The 14,627-nt window shown below is 62.0% G+C and overlaps 1 protein-coding gene across 1 annotated transcript in view; it reads left to right on the top strand.

The window, feature by feature from the left end:
• The first annotated feature begins 1,954 nt into the window (after window positions 1–1,954).
• Window positions 1,955–14,627, top strand: part of LOC102979979 (RNA polymerase mitochondrial) — an 18,163-nt gene continuing 5,490 nt past the window's right edge. The window contains exons 1-15 of the mRNA XM_028496687.2: window positions 1,955–2,082; window positions 2,955–3,053; window positions 5,182–5,801; window positions 7,985–8,115; window positions 8,216–8,408; window positions 9,864–10,013; window positions 10,891–11,055; window positions 11,146–11,301; window positions 11,528–11,752; window positions 11,955–12,761; window positions 13,130–13,252; window positions 13,589–13,711; window positions 13,958–14,137; window positions 14,372–14,458; window positions 14,543–14,623. Coding sequence (XP_028352488.1) covers window positions 1,995–2,082; window positions 2,955–3,053; window positions 5,182–5,801; window positions 7,985–8,115; window positions 8,216–8,408; window positions 9,864–10,013; window positions 10,891–11,055; window positions 11,146–11,301; window positions 11,528–11,752; window positions 11,955–12,761; window positions 13,130–13,252; window positions 13,589–13,711; window positions 13,958–14,137; window positions 14,372–14,458; window positions 14,543–14,623 — 3,228 coding nt within the window. The 5' untranslated portion in view covers window positions 1,955–1,994. The remainder of the gene's footprint in view (window positions 2,083–2,954; window positions 3,054–5,181; window positions 5,802–7,984; window positions 8,116–8,215; window positions 8,409–9,863; window positions 10,014–10,890; window positions 11,056–11,145; window positions 11,302–11,527; window positions 11,753–11,954; window positions 12,762–13,129; window positions 13,253–13,588; window positions 13,712–13,957; window positions 14,138–14,371; window positions 14,459–14,542; window positions 14,624–14,627) is intronic.

Genomic DNA, 14,627 nt, shown 5'->3' on the forward strand with positions numbered 1-14,627 from the left:
AACACTTCTGAAGTCTCACAGAATGTCCCACAGCCTAAGTTCATCTGAACGTCTCTTGGTTCAATTTGGGTGAAAAGTTTTGGGGAAGAACCCAGCACACGCGAACAGCTTCTGAAACACAGTCTTGCCCAAACCCCGACGTCTCGACGCCATGACCCGCTCTTAATGACATCTGTCTCCACTTGTCTCGTGTGTTATTCATATTTTCATGCTTAAGTTTTACAAGGAAATTTGATATCCCCATCAGGAGTGAAAAACCAGTGCCATTGACACATTGTTGACACACTGACAATAAGCTGTAAGAAGAAACACAAAGAGAAGAGACCATGTGACAAAAGTCTCTGATTGGCAGGACCCCAGCCTGGGAGCTGAGACAGGGGTAACACGCAGGTGGCACCAAGCGAGACCACCTGTGTTTGAGCAGGGACTGAAAGGAGAATGGGTTCCTCACCGCCAATATCCAGGATCCAGCTCTTGGGGACATACTGGTTTAGGGAATCTGATGTCCCAGAGAGTAGAAGAGGAAACTGAGGCAAAAGAATTCAGAAGTCTTGGCTTCCAGCCCAGGCTCCTGGCTCTGCCAGACTGCGGGGATACGAGGAGATGTCTCTAGGTCTTGGTGGGGCCAGGGCCAGCTGATTCAGTGACCCCCTCCCCCACCAGGCCAGGAAGGAAACGCTAGGTGTGAGCCAGGTCTGAGGTCACGGCCCCTCAGCGCATCTTGGAGTGGATTGGGGCAGGTTCAGGAGGATGCTGCTGTCTGTTGAAAACATTCCCAGCTGGTGGCATCACAGTGCACAGGCCCGCGTGGGCAGCTGCGTCTGAAATGTGCTGTCGAGAGGCGTCCAGACCTAGGAGTCTGGCCCTTACCAGAGTACAGGTCTGGCCTCCACTCTGGGTAGTGGGGAGACTGAAGTCCGAGCAACTGGGGACAGGTGGCAGCTTGAGCTGAGGCCCCTAAGGCCCGCCGTGGTCTGGCCCCTGAGCACCCTTCCACCTTTGTCTCTGCTTCCTCTCTCCCAAACACTGCTCGAATTCCAACTTTCCACAGATATTCCTGCCTCTCAGGCCTTTGTACTCACTTTGATTGCTGCCTGGTGTGCAGTTACACCATGTGTGCCTATTCTCATCCTTCACATACCAGCCGATCCCAGAGCAGACGCTCCCTCCCCTGACCTCAGTTTCCCCAACTGAACGATAAGGTGAGGCATGCCTTCCAGGTCTGATTCTAAAGTTCTGGCCCTGCTTACTCCTGAGTGGGATCTCCCTGGAGACCAGGGCTGAGATGCTCCAGGCTCCAGGGATTATTTCATTCCACTTGTCATCAAATCAACTTAGTTAGAGGTGAGTCTGCGCTCTCTGCCCCACTCCGTCCCTGGCCTTGGGAACTAGTGGGTAAACTGAGGCCAGAAAGAGTGAATGAGGGAAATGTCCAGGAAACACGATGACCCAGCTGACCATTGGCTCTGCGGCTTTGAGTCAGACGGATGTGGGCCTTCATTCCAGTCTCTCTGACATTCGTGCTGTGTGTCTTTGGGGAACTTGATTGACCTCTCTGAACCTCAGCTTCCTCCACAATAAACCGGAGACAGTAATAGTTCCCTCCCCAGAGCTATCTTTGGATCAATGAAGATCGCGGATAGGAACCTCTAAATTGCAGAACGCTGTCCTAATTATTTGGCGACTATTCCTTAAACAACAACAACAAAACCCATGTTCCGGGTCCTCCCAAAGATGGCTTAGATTCTCGCAGTGTTGCCCAAGTAACGGCTCTGTCCCGCCCCGCCTCAACAGCGAACAGCCAATCATCGGGCGCCAGCGGCGCATGCCCCCGCATCCGGCGCCCCGCTGCCCCCTGGGAATTGTGGTTCCGCCCGCCCTCTCCAGGAGCGTGGTCCCTTCGCGGCCGCCGTAGGCCTTAGGACTACAACTCCCGGCGGGCACGGGCGGCGCAGGTGCGTTGCGGCGGCGCGGTGGTCCCGCGTGCTAGCGGCATGTCAGCTGTGCGCTGGGGCCGCGGCGCGGCGGGGTTCGGGAGGGCCCTGTGGCCGGCGGGCCCCCCCGGCCTCCTGGCCGAGGAAGGTAATGAACGGGAGTTCCGGGACCGCTGCCCTGCCCGCCCCCCACCCGCAGCCGTGACCTTTGGCTACTCGACCCTCGGGATCCAGCTCCCTCCGACCTTTGCCCTTTGCCCTTGGGAGTTCTGGGGAACCCAGTGACTCGACCCCGCTTTCACTCGCCCTTGGCCCACTCTCCGGACAGGGGTCGGCGGGGCACTTGGATCTTCGACCCTTGATTTCTTTTGGAGCCCCATGACCCACTATTCACGGTTTAGGGTTTTTTTTTTTTTTTTTGGCTGTGTTGGGTCCTCGTTGCTTCGCGCGGGCTTTCTCTAGTTGCAGCGAGTGGGGACTTCTCTTCCTTGTGGTGCTCAGGCTTCTCACTGCGGTGGCTTCTCTTGTTGCGGAGCACAGGCTCTAGCCTCGCGAGCTTCAGTAGTTGTGGCTCGCGGGCTCAGTAGTTGTGGCTCGCGGGCTCTAGAGCGCAGGCTCAGTAGTTGTGGCGCACGGGCTTATTTGCTCCGCGGCATGTGGGATCTTCCCGGACCAGGGCTCGAACACGTGTCCTCTGCATTGGCAGGCGGATTCCTAACCAGTGCGCTACCAGGGAAGTCCCCGGTTTAGGGTTTTTAACCTTTGAATTGTCTGTGCCTTAGTTCGACAAACCTTTTATCCTCCACCCCACGCCCCAGTTTTCTTTTTTCCTTTGCCCGTGGTGTCCACTTCACTTTTGTCCTGTTAGTTTCTTTCCAGTGTGAGACCGGTGACCACTGGCAGTTCCCACTGCCTTTAGGGTTCCTTTGCCCTGGATCCTGCGATTCCTGACCCTGTCAGGGCCCTCCCTCCCCCACCCCTGATGCCTGCCTCCTTCAGCCTCCCTGGTCTCTCCTGCAGGGGCCCTTGGTGGCGTCTGGGGCCGTAAGAGGAGCTCGACTGCCAGCCCTTGTGAGCAGGACCGCCGGAAGGACTGGGGCCATGCCGAGCTGCTGGAGGGTGAGCCTGACCCCCGAGGTTTGGGGCCTCAAGCCCCTTCCTCGCTGTCCCCCCATCGGCAGCGCTGCTGGGAGCCGCCTCCCTGGTTCCCCACAGTGACCCCGGTGAGAAGGGATGTCAGTCTGTAAGGTGGGGTGACTCATGGGGTCCCGCTCCCTGGTGGTCCGAGGGCCCCCATGGTGAAGCGAGTGCTGTACACAGCGAGCTCTTTTAATTCCCTCGTCCCAGCAGGGGCTCCCCCTTTCCAGATGAGACAGTCGAGGCCCAGATCTGTGGCTGGAGAGACTGGCTCAAGGCCACACACCGCTGCACGTGCAGAGCTGGGCTTTGAGCAGTGACTTGACCAAGCTCAGTGGTCCTGGCTCAGCTTCCTGGGCTTGGGTGCGTGACGGGGTCTAGTCGTGGTCATTGTCACCTGGGACGGACAGCCAGGTCCTGGCGGCCTCCGTAGCAAGTGGGGGGCATCTGTCCCTCTCGCCACCTCACTGTCCTCTCCCTCCCAGACGTCCAGTGCCTCCTGCTTCCCCTCCTGTCCCTCGTCCAGTGTGTGTCCAGCAGCCAGGAGTGGGGTGGGGGAGGCTTTGAAAAACAGTACCTGATTTCAGAAAACCCCAAACACGCAGAAGTGAAGCCACAGGTCCCACGCGCTTCAAGAGCAACCTTCTTTCGTTTCTCACCCATCTCATTATTTTAAAGCTAAGCCCAGGGTCTGGAAATCTGAATCCCGTCATCTCACTCCCCAGCCTTGAACCGTCCAACTGTTTCCTCTCTCACAGAATAATCTCCAGACCCCCACTGAGGGCCATAGACCTCCGGGCCTTTGCCTACCTCCTCGGCTTCTGGCATCAGGAGCTTTGCACCTGCTAGTCCCGGGTCACCCCCCAGGTGGCTCGGATGTGGCCGCCTCCGAGGGAAACCTGTGCCCACATCCTACTTTTGCCTCGTGTCCTGCCCGACGCGTTGCCACCGGACAGTCTCCCGCCCGTGCAGAAAGGGTCTGCTGAGTCTCTAGTCACTGAGGCCAGGGCCGCGCCTGTGTTTCTGCTCTGGGCCAGCTCTCTCTGGGGCCGATGTTGTTGTGAGACAGGTGCAGGCAGGAGATGGATACCCTTGGTCCTCATGTTCGCGGATTCTGTGTTTGCAAAGTCTCCTACCAGCTGAACTGGTAACCCCAAAGCCGATGCACACCTTCCCAGCTGAGGTGGAGCCGGGCGACACCCTGTCAACAGGCGTCCTTTTCAGAGTGTATCTGGTGCCACGTTTTTGCATTTTGTGCTGTTCGTTGGTGGTTCTGCAGTTTAAAATGGCCCCGGGCGTGGTGCTGGGGTGCTGTCTAGTTTCCTCAGCTCAAGGGGGCTGTGACGTGCCTTTTGTAGAAAATCTGCATGTTCGACAAGCTTTGTTGAGGGGTGAGTTGTAGAAGTATTGGCTGTGAGTTCAATGTTAGTGAATCAGCAATACATAGGAAATAAGATATCTCAGATGAGAACTCACAAAACAGGGTTATGTGTGGACCTGTTGGTGGAAATGTGACCACAGGCTCTCAGGAGCCCTGTGTTTGCCTGGGAGTGGTGGTTCCCTGTTCACCAGCTCAGTGGCCTGAAACTCTATAGAACAGAACTGCCCCAGGTCCTGAGAGCTGACTGTCCGTGAAGTGGCACAGGACAGCAATGGGCTGTGAATTGTCTGTTTGTGGGGGGTGGGGGTGGGGGTGTAATGGCACGTGCAAAGGCCCTGAGGCCATTACGGATGGAGTGGGGGTGGAAAGGGCAGGGAGGCGCCAGCACCCGGGTGGATTTTGAAGGCAGAGCCCTGAGGAGGCGCTCACGGGTTGCATGTAGAGGGGGAGAGTCGCAGACGACCTGTGACTTTTGGTCAGGCTGGGCAGGACAGAGCTTGGGGGGGTGCGGGAAGACGCAGAGAGGCAGGTTGTGGGCAACACCAGGAGCCTGTTCGGGACGTTGGGTTCGGGTGGCTCTGGTGGGTGGGTGCCGGTTGGGTGGGCGGGGCGTGCGTGGCTGACGAGGTAAGTCTAGGGACGTTTGCGGTGGTCAGCAGACACACAGGGCTGAGGTCTCTTGCCTCCTGGGCAGCGGGGTCCCCTGACGTCTCACCCTCTGCCCCACAGTGCTCAAGGCGCGGGTGCGGCAGCTGCAGGCCGAGGGCGTGGCAGAGGTGACGGTGAAGAGGGTGGCCAAGAGGGTGGCCGCGCCTCGAGCCCCAGAGGCTGGCGGTGCCCAGCCACCCAGGCAGGCCAAGGCAGGGGCTGAGGGGGCCGCCCCCATGCTCAGCAGCCGCTGGGCACAGAAACTGGACAACGATCAGCGGCTGATGGAGAGGCGCAAGCAGCGGCTGGAGGGGAAGCTGCAGAGGCGTGTGGAGAAGGTGGCCTGGCAGAAGCAGCTGCGCTTGGAGCCCCGGCTGCTGAGCAGGAAGCTGGCGAGCCAGCTGCAGCACTGGGAGCAGGCGACGCCCCGGGGTCCGTGGGAGGAGCAGCTGGCGCGGCTGCTGCAGGAGGCCCCACAGAGGCTGAGCGGCAAGGCGGCAGCGGCTCCGGCGGTCAGAGGCCCCAAGTCGCGGCTGGAGGGCCAGCAGCAGAGGCTCCTGTCCTTCTTTGAGTGCTGCCTGCTCACGGGCCACCTGCCCCTGGCCCACCACGTGCTGGTCACCCACCACAGCAAGTCCCAGCAGCAGCGGCTGCTCACACTCTCCATGTACAACATGGTCATGCTCGGCTGGGCTCGCCAGGTGAGTGGCTGGGCCCAGGGAGCGAGTGCCCCGGGGTCAGAGGCAGAAGCCAACTTGGGGGCACTTAGATTCAAACACTTGTCTTTTAACCCCAGGGCTCAGGCCTTTGTCTCTTATTGTTTTAATAATCCTTTAGGCTTGTTGATTATGAGTCACGCGTGGCCTTCAAAGCAAAGTGTGAAAATGACCAAAAGGGCAGAAAGAAGCTGTGCTCTGGTTCAGAGCATTTCCTTCTGGTTACTTGACCACGGCTCTGGTGTGAGGGGCACGGCAGACCCTTCTTGGGGCTGTGACCTCAGTGCTTTCCATCTAGCTTGTTTTTGTCTCGAGTTTCCTAGGTGGGATCCTTCTTTTTAATGCAGACATTCACAGCTGTGAATTTCCCTCTGGGAACGGCTTTAGCTGCTTCTCTCTCCCACGTCTTCTGTGTTCACCTGAGATTTCTCCTCTGAGCTGTGGCTGCTTAGGAGAGTTGCTTAAGTGCCCTTGCGGTGAAAACTTCCCCAACACCCTCCCTTCCCGTGGGTCTGCAGCCTCATTTGAGGAGCAGCAGGGAAAGCGTTAGTGCCGGGCAAACAAGGGAAACAGCTGTTTGAAGACACAGGTGCAACTCGCTAAGGCAGGTTGGCGGCAGGGACTTCGCTGTGCTGACTCACGCGCAGAACGCGGCCCAGAGCCGCCTGATAGCGCTGGGAGGCTCGCAAGGGCTCCACAGCAACAGTCACAGGGGGCTTCTTGCCTGCATTGTCTTTGCAGGAGGGCACTCAGTTCCAGGAGTTAGTCTGCCTTCCCAGGCCTCTGGCCTCCGGCATCTCCCCCACAAAGAGTCCTGTTACGGCAGCATATTTCTGATCAGATGAGCTTCCTGGGGCTGCCGAACAAATGAACACAAACTGGGAGGCTTAAAGCAGCAGAAGTTTGTTTTCTTTTAGCCCCAGCGGCCAGACGTCCGAGGTCAGGGCGTGGCAGGGTCCCACTCCCTCTGGAGGCTCCAGGGGAGGGTGCTTCACGCCTCTGCCAGCTCCTGGGTCTGTGATGTCCCTTGGGCTGTGGCTGCGTCCCTCTGATCTCTGCCTCAGTGGTCACACGGCCTCCTCCAGTGTGACCTCATCCTAACTGCACCTGCAGGGACCCGGTTTCCAAATAAGGCCCTTTTCTGAGGTTCCAGGTGGATGTGAGTTTTGGGGGCCCTAGGCAGCCAGCCTATGTCGGGCAGGCCTGGCTGCCACCCAGACCTGAGTTTAGTCCCGTTCTGCCATGTGCTCCCCGTGGCCACACCCCTCCCTTTCCTCTGAGCCTTGGGTCTCCCATCTTGGGAGGAGTGAGGGCTGTAACCCAGGGCTCCAGCGCTATGTGTGTGTGTGTGTGTTTAACACTGTGAAGGTTTGAATGCATGTTTTCATGGTGGTGGTGACATTATTGTGAGTTTTTTTTTTTCTTAATAAAAGTGGTTTCCACTTTTTATTTATTTATTTGGCTGCATCGGGTCTTAGTTGTGGCTCGCGGGATCTAGAGCGCAGGCTCAGTAGTTGTGGCGCACGGGTTAGTTGCTCCGCGGCATGTGGGATCTTCCCGGACCAGGGCTCGAACCCGTGTCCCCTGCATTGGCAGGAGGAGTCTTAACCACTGCGCCACCAGGGAAGTACTCCTACTGTGAGTTTTTAGAGGTAGGATAGATGGGCTGAATCTAGACCAGCAGCGTCCAGTAGACCTTTCTGTGAATTTGCCAATGTTCTTCATCTGCTCCACCCTCCTGTTGCTGCTGGACCAAGTATTTAATTTAAACTAAGCTAAGTGGCCGGCGTGGTTGGTGACTACCGGACTGAGCAGCCCCCACTTCCCCCTGCACCCTGGGCCGTGCAGACAAGCACCTAGGACCCAGTTGCTGGCACGTGGTCTGGGGTGGCAGCACCTCTCAGACAGGGTGCAGGACACGTCGGGGGGTGCTGGGAATGCCTCTCTCTGGAAGGGTCTGTGGCATCTCTCCTGAGCCACTAGTGGGCTGGAGGAAAAACCGCAGGGAAAGTTAGCGGGGAGGCCTGTGTGGAGGAAGGAGGCCCGGTCGTCGGGTAACTGGGTAGAGGAGCAGGCGGACAGCAGGGAGCACTGTGGGCCGAGCTGGGGCCTCCCTTCCGCCCGCACCCAGCGCCCCCGCAGGCCCTCACCCCGCTTGGTTCCCCCAGGGCTCCTTCAGAGAGCTGACGTACGTGTTCTTCATGCTGAAAGACGCCGGCCTCACCCCGGACCTGCGGTCCTACGCGGCTGCCCTGCAGTGCATGGGACGCCTGGACCAGGATGCTGGCACCATCCGAAGGTGGGTGGGTTGGTGTGGGGTGGCCTGGCTGAGCTGGGGGCTGGGATCCCTGGGGCTCCCCGGGCACCGGCGCTGTGAGCCGGGTGTGTGTGCCCTGCAGGTGCCTGAAGCAGATGGCGCAGGACGGGCTACAGCTGCAGGGGCTCTTCACGGCTGTGCCGCTGGGCGCCGAGGAGCGGGCTGAGCTCCTGCGGGCTGTGCGCAAGGCCAAGCCCTCCTTCACCCCCCCGCGGCTGCCCGTGTCCCTGCCCCAGGTCAACACCTCGCCGCTGCTCCGGGAGATCTACGCCAAGGTGAGCTGGGGCCTGTGGCCTGGCACCTGCCGGGGGCAGGGGGCGGGGGGCGGTGTCGTCTCTGGGCGCCTCGGCCCCTCCCCGTCTCTCCTGGCGGGGTCGGCCCCACCCAACCCAATGCTGGCGGGAGGGAGGCCGCCGTGGGGGGCCCACGCCGCACCGTCCTCGGTTTCCACGTGGCAATGCAGCCGTGGGCCGAGCGTCGAGGTGTCGCAGGGCCTGTGTGCCCTCCCTGAGACTGGACAGCTAACTCCGCAGGTGGCAGGCAGCGGCGAGGCCGCACCCGCCTCCCAGGGTGGAGTAGAGCGTGACACCTTGAGTCACTGGGTTTTTTCGTTTTACTGGGACATAATTCTCCTATTCTGCAGTTCACCTTTTAAAGTGTAATTCAGTATATATATATATTTTTGGGGGGTTTTTTTTTTTTTTTTTTTTTGCGGTACGCGGGCCTCTCACTGCTGTGGCCTCTCCCGTTGCGGAGCACAGGCTCCGGACGTGCAGGCTCAGCGGCCACGGCTCACGGGCCCAGCCGCTCCGCGACATGTGGGATCTTCCCGGACCGGGGCACGAACCCGTGTCCCCTGCGTCGGCAGGCGGACTCTCAACCACTGTGCCACCAGGGAAGCTCCATATATATTTTTTAGTACATTGATCTCTATGTAATTCCAGAACATTCCATCATCCCAAAAGGAGGCCTGTCCCCATCAGCAGTCAGCCCCCATTCCCCCCCCACCCCCACCCCCTCCAGCAACCACTAGCCACTAACTCTCTGTCTGTGGATCTGCCTGTTCTGGACGTTTCCCATCAGTGGAATCACACGCCGTGTGTCCTTCTGCGTCTGGCTTCTCTCACTGAGCGTCGTGGTCTCAGGGTCCGTCCACGCGGTAGCGAGTGTCAGGGCTTCACCCCTTCTCAGGGTTGAGTGATGTTCCTGTGTGTGGAGGGGCCACGCTGTGTTATCTATCATCTGTTGACGGACACTTCAGTCGTTTCTAGTTTTTAAGCATCGTGAACTGTGCTGCTGTGGCTGTGGACAGGTCTTTGTGTAGATGTATATTTTGGATTCTCAGTGTGTTGGGTTTTGCTATTTTTAATTTAGTTTTGGAAGAGTCACACGTTCACACAGTTGCAAGTTTAAAGAGAAAACAGCAGCATCCGGGGACTTGCACTGTCTTCCTGGGCATCCTGCCCGCCTGGCAAGGCCAGCAGATGCTGTCACACCAGCATCGTTGTCTTACTATCTTGGGCCCCGTTCTCCCCCCAGCGTTAAGGATGGATGATTTTCAGGAGACTTGGGAAAATGACTGTGATTCTGCCAGGGGGGCGGGTGGGGGTCCTGGCACGTGTAGGGTGGGCAGCTGCTCTTCTTGACCTCGGGTGTGGATGGAACCCTGGGGGACTCAGGTCGAGAGGTCAGGCACCGGGACCTCACCACCAGCCTGTTGCCACCAGCAGGATCCCGCTGTGTCCTACCCGAGGCTGCACTTGTCTCTGAAGGAACTGCAGGGCCTCTTCCGACAGCAGCTTCGCGTGGAGATGGCCACCACCATCACCGTGGAGTCCGTGGAGAAGGTTCCACTGCTGACCAAGGAGGTCCTGCATGCGGTAAGGGGCTGGGGGGTGGTCCGCTCCGGCTGAGCTGGGCGCCCCCTGCCTGGGCAGGGTCGCATGGGGGAGGCCGGCTGCCTGGCAGCCAGAGTTCTTGGAGACTGAGTTCTTGGATTTCACCTGCGTGGGGAGGGTACGGCCAGGCCAGGGGGTGGGGCGCCGCCGGTGTAAGGCTCACAGAGCCCAGGGAGCTGGTTTCTCCCGTCTGCGGCCCGCGCATCCCTCAGACTCACCCCAGTGCTGTGGGTGAGGGAGTTGGTGGAGTCCCCACCTGCACCTGTGGGCATCTGAGCTGCACCTGGGCAGGTAAGGCCCGGCGGTAAGGGGGCAGCTTCCGGTGGCAGGCCTTCCTTTCTGTTTCCTGTGGAGCCCTCGGGTTCCACACCTGGCCCCCCCCATCCTTTGGCTGTGAGGCTGCCCCTTGCTGGGCTCACAGCCCCCGGGGGACAGACACCCCTAAGCTCTGCCGAGAAGTCAGTCCCTGGGAGATGGGTGGGGACACGGGGAGGAAGCATTTATGGGGGCTGCCACCCCTGCTTCTATCTCACTATGTGATCTGGGTGGGAGGAGTGGCTGCTCCCTCTGGGCCTCGGTTTGCCCACCTGTACAGTGGGCTGTGTGAACCCTGAGGGGGAGGCCACCCCAGTCTGGGAGCAGGGGAGTGAGTCCTCACCTTCATAGTGCACCCCAACATGCTGGATGACCCAGTCTCTGCCCTTTCCCCCCATGAGCAGCCCTGCCAGATTTGGAGCTGGGGGCCCACTGGATGGAAGAAGAGACTGAGCCAGGCACTGCCAGGCGTAGGGCTGGGGCCTCGCGGGCTGCGGGGTTGGGTGGGCACGGTGATGACTCCTTGTGTACCCCCTCCCCCCAGCGGAAGACCCTGGCAGGCCTGCGCACCAGATGGAAGACGGCTCTGTACCGGGAGCTGCAAGAGACCAAGGAGAGCGAGGCCCACGCTGCTCAAGAAGGCCGCCTCTCACTCTTCCCATACCTGTGCCTGCTCAGCGAGAAGGAGGTTGTGGGTATGCTGCTGCAGGTGCGCGCGGGGCCGGGGGGAGGGGCTGCTGTGGGTGTGCCTGCAGGGTCCACACGGAGCGCGGGGCTCATGGCGCTCGCTGCCCTCCAGACCCTGCAGGCGCTGCCCGCGCAGGGAGAGTCACTTCTCTTCCTGGCGCACGAGCTGGGTCTGCGCGTCTTCAAGAGGAAGCAGCTCAGAAACGAGGTGCAGGAACTGGAGCAGCGCTACTCCAAGTACCTGCACCTGCTCGCCTCCGACACCCAGGTGAGGCCCAGGGAACCTAGGTGGGGAAACCCAGGCGTTGAGTGGAGGTCCCCTCCCCTCTCTCCTCTCCCCTTTCCTGAGGCGGCCGGATTTGCCCCCAGACTCCACCTCATTTTCCTCACCTAACCCTGGGATAGCAGTCAGCTCACCCCTCCCTGGGGGTGGGCGGGGATCTCCAGCTCTGCACCCAGACCCTCATCCCCCTGAGCCACCCTCCCACTCGCAGGTGGAGGAACCGTGCCTGCCACGGCAGCGTTGGGAGGCACTGGGGGAGCCTGAGGGCCCCCACGAGCAGCCCTGGCCCATGTCAGTGGTGGTGCAGCTGGGCAAGCAGCTGGCGGAGGTGCTGGTGCGGGCCGCGCAGATGCCCAGCAGCCTGGCAGCGCCCCGGAGCCCTGCCACGCTCATCCCTGTGCTCTACCACGTGTACTCCTTCCGCAGCTTCCGCCAGGTGGGCCACTGTGGGGACGGGCCTGCGAGGAGGCCGCGGGCTCTGGGTGGTGCAGGGCCCCTGGGCCATGGTGGGATCCTGCCAGAATTCTGCTGTGGCCCCGGACCTGGTCTCAGGGTCGGGGCATCTGAGGGGACCCCAGGGCCCTCCTCCACTGCCTTTGGGGCAGCCCCCTGACCTTCTCCGCCTGCCCCGCCCCCAGATCGGGATCCTGAAGCCTCACCCGGCCTTCACGCAGCTGCTGGAGACGGCGGCGGAGCGCACACTGACCTTTGAGTCGACGGACGTGCCCATGCTGTGCCCACCACTGCCCTGGACGTCGCCCCACTCGGGCGCCTTCCTGCTGAGCCCCACCAAGATGATGCGCTCGGTGGAGGGCAGCCAGCAGCACCAGCTCCTGCTGGAGCGCTGCCCGCCTGCCGAGCTACACGGTGCCCTGGATGCCCTCACCCAGCTGGGCAACTGTGCCTGGCGGGTCAATGGGCGCGTGCTGGACCTGGTGCTGGAGCTCTTCAGTGACAAGGGCTGCCCTCGCCTGGGTGTGCCCGCCCCACCCTCCGAGGCCCCCCGGCCACCCGAGGGCCGTCAGGCTCCCAAGGGCTGCTTGCTGCCTGAGGTCTCGCCCGCTGAAAAGGCTGAGATGCGGCGGGAGCTGGCCCGGCGCCTGAAGGTGGCACGGGAGATGCAGAGCCTGCGCGCCGATGCACTGTACCGCCTGTCGCTGGCCCAGCACCTGCGGCACCGCGTCTTCTGGCTGCCGCACAACATGGACTTCCGCGGCCGGACCTATCCCTGCTCGCCGCATTTCAACCACCTGGGCAGCGACCTGGCCCGCGCACTGCTGGAGTTCGCCCAGGGCCGCCCGCTCGGCCCCCACGGCCTCAACTGGCTCAAGATCCACCTGGTCAACCTCACGGGGCTCAAGAAGCGCGAGTCGCTGCAGGCACGCCGGGACTATGCGGACGAGCTGATGGAGGACATCCTGGACTCGGCGGACCGGCCCATGACGGTGGGTGGCGTGGGGAGGACAGCAGCTGGGCCCTGACCCCTGACCCCTGACCCCTGACCCCTGACCATCTGGCTCTCCTGGCCTCCACGGCACCCACCTCAGACCCATTCAGGCACCCCCCACCCCCTGCTTCTCCCCAGGCACCCTTCTGCTTGTCTTTCCCTCTGTCCTGGGCCATCGGCAGCCTCCCATGCCACAATAGGCCTCCCTCCAGGCTGGCCCCTCCCTGGTCTATCACGCCTGTCCTCTCTCCACGCCATCCAGGGCCTCCCGGTGTCCCCACGCCACCTGGGCCCGCCCAGGGAGTGCCCCCAGGCTGGCTCTGACCCCACCGGGCCTGGCCTCACCCAGCCCGCTGCTTCCTGCAGGGCCGCAAGTGGTGGATGGAGGCGGACGAGCCCTGGCAAGCCCTGGCCTGCTGCATGGAGGTCGCCCGGGCGGTGCGTGCCCCCGACCCCACCGCCTACGTCTCCCACTTCCCGGTTCACCAGGTGAGCTGGGGGACTCCGGTGTGGAGTGTGCCCTGCCCTTGTGGGTCCCTGCCAAAGGTGTCTCTCTCGGGCTGAGGTGCCGAGGGATGGCACGGGTGTCCGGCACCTGCCCCTCCCGCTCTGCACGGGCTGGTGTTCCCACGGTGAGCAGCTCATGCAGGCACGCACCCCACCCCACCCCCCCTTTCTGTGCCTTGGTTCCACTCTGTGGGGGCTGACGCCCGCCCGTCGTTGTGGGAGGTCTAGGGAGCTCGCCGTGGGTGGAGCTGGGGCAGCCTGGAGCTCGCCTTGCCCCGCCCCTCGCTCCCCGCTCCTCACTGTCCACCCCTCGCCCAGGACGGCTCCTGTAACGGCCTACAGCACTACGCCGCCCTGGGCCGGGACAGCGCGGGGGCTGCCTCCGTCAACCTGTTGCCCTCGGACCTGCCGCAGGACGTGTACAGTGAGGTGGCTGCACAGGTGCGCACCCACCCCGCCCCTGCTTGTTCTTATCCCCCAGCCCCACCCGGGTCTGTCTTTCGCACATCTGGGTGCTGTGGACCCCGCTGCCACGGCCGCCAACTGTCACGTGACCCGGCAGTCAGGCAGGGTTCTTGGGGGATGTGTCAGAGGGGGCATTGGTGAGGCCCACGGGAAGAGAAGGAGCCTCGGGGTGGGAGGCTTCGGGGTGGGCAGGGCCCTGCCCACTGACCCCCGCTCCTCCAGGTGGAGGTGTTCCGCAGGCAGGACGCCGAACAGGGTGTGCAGGTGGCCCAGATGCTGGAGGGTTTCATCGGCCGCAAGGTGGTCAAGCAGACGGTGATGACCGTAGTGTACGGGGTCACCCGCTACGGGGGCCGCCTGCAGATCGAGAAGCGCCTCCGGGAGATCCACGACTTCCCCCAGGTGCGCAGGGCCGAGGCTCCAGACCCTGCCGGCCGCTGTCCTGGAGCAGGTGGCCGCTGGGCAGCAGGTTGTCCGGACACAGGGTCTTGTCTCTGCCCACCGTGGGGTCCCCCAGCAGGGCCCATGGGAGCGAGCCCACCCCCTCAGAGTGTGCGAGGTCACTGGCCCAGGGCCGTCAGGCGTCGTGGAGGGAACCTGGGCCCCGCCCACGCCCTCCCCTCGCCCTCTCCCCAGGACTTCGTGTGGGAGGCTTCTCACTACCTCGTGCGCCAGGTGTTCAACAGCCTGCAGGAGATGTTCTCGGGCACCCGGTCCATCCAGGTGAGGCCTCCTCCTCCCCCTGCCCCCCCTCGGCCCTGGCTCCCCAGACCCGGCCCCCCCTGAGCCCTGTGTCCATCCCTGCAGCGCTGGCTGACCGAGAGCGCCCGGCTCATCTCCCACATGGGCTCGGCCGTGGAGTGGGTCACGCCCCTGGGCATCCCTATCGTCC

Source organism: Physeter macrocephalus, chromosome 2, assembly GCF_002837175.3.
Source record: "Physeter macrocephalus isolate SW-GA chromosome 2, ASM283717v5, whole genome shotgun sequence".
In the NCBI taxonomy this organism is placed as follows: Eukaryota; Metazoa; Chordata; class Mammalia; order Artiodactyla; family Physeteridae; genus Physeter; species Physeter macrocephalus.